The sequence below is a fragment of the Oratosquilla oratoria genome, chromosome 24, assembly GCF_046742065.1.
Source record: "Oratosquilla oratoria isolate Oo_2021 chromosome 24, ASM4674206v1, whole genome shotgun sequence".
NCBI classification, from domain to species: Eukaryota; Metazoa; Arthropoda; class Malacostraca; order Stomatopoda; family Squillidae; genus Oratosquilla; species Oratosquilla oratoria.
In genome coordinates, this window is record NC_134800.1 from 58,898,724 (window position 1) to 58,901,223 (window position 2,500).

A 2,500-nucleotide genomic window follows, 5' to 3' on the forward strand; every position below is an offset into this window, starting at 1 on the left:
ACTCCTGCGACACTGTTGGTGCCCAAAATGTACCAGTTCTTGCTGTTCCTTTGGAACCATCTTCAGTGTGGAGAGGGGGGATCTGTTACATGGGCAACTGCTTATCTTCCATAATCTTCTGCCCAGGCTTGCGCCCTGGAGAGGTCACTCCAGCTTCGCCTCACAGCGTTGAACCAACACGGGAAGCAGCAGTTACCGGTGATAAGTCACAATGTTCGATTGGCGTAGAATGTGGCGCCATGGGCTGCTTCCGACGGTGGGAAAGATCCTCGGATCTTACTGGACAGCTACCGCCCGCCTATAGCTAGGCAGCCCTCAGTCAATAAGGTGTTGTCCCGCCACAGCCTGCCTTCCTCATTGGGTGCTTGGGGATTAGGATCAAACCGACAAGCAGGCTGCAAAACCTGCACCAGGCAAGAACTCAAGAAGCTCAAAGAACAGGTGCCCAGTCCTAAAATTTGGAAGCTGGAACGTCCGAACGATGACACCCGGACTGTCCGAAGACCTTCAAGGCATCAGTGATGCGAGAAAAACAGCTGTCATCAGCAGCGAGCTGCTGAGACTACAGGTAGACATAGCAGCTTTACAAGAGACTCGCCTTGCCGACAGCGGAACCCTCAAGGAGAAGGAATTCACTTTCTTCTGGCATGGGAAGAGTGCAGAGGATCGAAGTGAGCATGGAGTTGGATTCGCTGTCAGGAACACTTTGCTGAGTATGGTCGAACCAGGAGACAAGGGATCTGAACGCCTGATGACACTCCGCCTCCACACCTCCGAAGGTCCTGTCACTCTCGTCAGCGCCTACGCTCCCACTCTGACATCCACAGCAGAAGCAAAGGACGAGTTTTACATCAACATCAACAACATCGTGAAGAACATACCCCCCAAGGAACATGTCATCATCCTGGGAGACTTCAACGTTCGAGTGGGTGCCGACCATGACTCCTGGCCTTCCTGTCTTGGACATTTTGGAATTGACAAGATCAACGACAACGGGCAGCGCCTGCTGGAGTTTTGCTCCTACAACAGTCTCTGCGTGACCAACTCCTTTTTCCAGACCAAGCCTCAACACAGGGTGTCATGGTGTCACCCTCGCTCAAAGCACTGGCATCAGCTGGACTTGATCCTGATCCGTCGTAGCAATATCAAGCTCGTGCAGATTACCCGCACTTACCACAGCGCAGACTGCGACACCGACCACTCTCTCGTCTGCTGCAAGATCAGGTTACAACCTAAGAAATTTCACAAGTCCAAGCAGAAAGGCAAACCTCGCATGAACACCATGGGTATGCATCTCCCTGAGAAAGTCGAAGAGTTTGCCAAGTCCCTTCAAAAAGCTCTGTCCGTCGAACACCAGCACTGCTCTGCAGCTGAGAAGTGGAACCACCTCCGCGATACCATTCAGAAAACAGCCCTTGCAACCTTTGGGAAGAAAACCTCCAAGAACAACGACTGGTTTGACGCTAAGTTCAGTGAGATGTCCCCTGTTATTGATGCAAAGCGTGCTGCCCTTGCTGAATACAAGCGCTCTCCCAACGAGAAAACCTTGCAAGCACTCAGAGCAGTAAGAAGCAAAGTGCAACAAACTGCAAGACGTTGTGCAAATGAATACTGGCAACAGCTCAGCGATTCCATCCAGTTTGCAGCTGTTTCGGGTAACATCAGAGGAATGCATGAAGGCATCAAGTCAGCTCTAGGCCCACCACAGAGCAAAACAGACCCCCTCAAGACTACCAGTGGGGAAGTGATCACCGACAAGGGCAAGCAGATGGACAGATGGGTGGAGCACTACTCTGAGCTCTACTCCAGAGAGAACACCGTTGCCCCCTCAGCCCTGGATGCCATTGAGCCCCTGGCTATCATGGAAGAACTAGATGCTGAACCAACCATTGCGGAACTCTGCAAAGCAATCGACAGCCTAGCAAGCGGCAAAGCACCTGGCAATGATGGTATTCCCCCTGATCTCCTCAAGTGCTGTAAAAACACTCTACTGCAGCCCCTCCATGACGTCCTATGCCAGTGTTGGAAAGAGGGAGCCGTGCCGCAAGACATGAGAGATGCCAAGATTGTCACCCTCTACAAGAATAAGGGTGAAAGGAGTGATTGTAACAACTACAGAGGCCTCTCGCTCTTGAGTATTGTTGGGAAACTCTACGCCCGCGTCGTGCTTGTGCGTCTCCAGAAACTCGCTGGGCGCGTCTACCCTGAGTCTCAGTGTGGCTTCCGAGCAGAACGGTCCACAGTGGACATGATATTCTCCCTTCGTCAACTTCAGGAGAAATGCAGGGAACAACGCAAGCCCCTCTACATAGCCTTTATAGATCTGACTAAGGCCTTTGACCTGGTCAGCAGGGAAGGGCTGTTCGACATCCTTCCAAAGATCGGTTGCCCTCCAAAACTCCACAGTCTCATTAGATCCTTTCACAATGACATGAAGGCAACGATCCAGTATGAAGGCAACATGTCCAACCCCTTTGACATCAAGAGTGGAGTCAAGCAA

The 2,500-nt window shown here is 51.8% G+C and overlaps 2 protein-coding genes across 2 annotated transcripts in view; both read left to right on the forward strand.

Annotated features, from left to right (window-relative positions):
• Positions 1–2,500, forward strand: part of LOC143038681 (crustacean calcium-binding protein 23-like) — a 69,192-nt gene that overhangs the window by 8,091 nt on the left and 58,601 nt on the right. The window lies entirely within an intron of this gene.
• The window catches only part of LOC143038361 (uncharacterized), a 14,664-nt gene continuing 12,645 nt past the window's right edge, over positions 482–2,500 (forward strand). Inside the window, exons 1-2 of the mRNA XM_076207395.1 lie at positions 482–568; positions 890–2,105. Of these exons, the coding sequence (XP_076063510.1) occupies positions 482–568; positions 890–2,105 (1,303 nt within the window). The remainder of the gene's footprint in view (positions 569–889; positions 2,106–2,500) is intronic.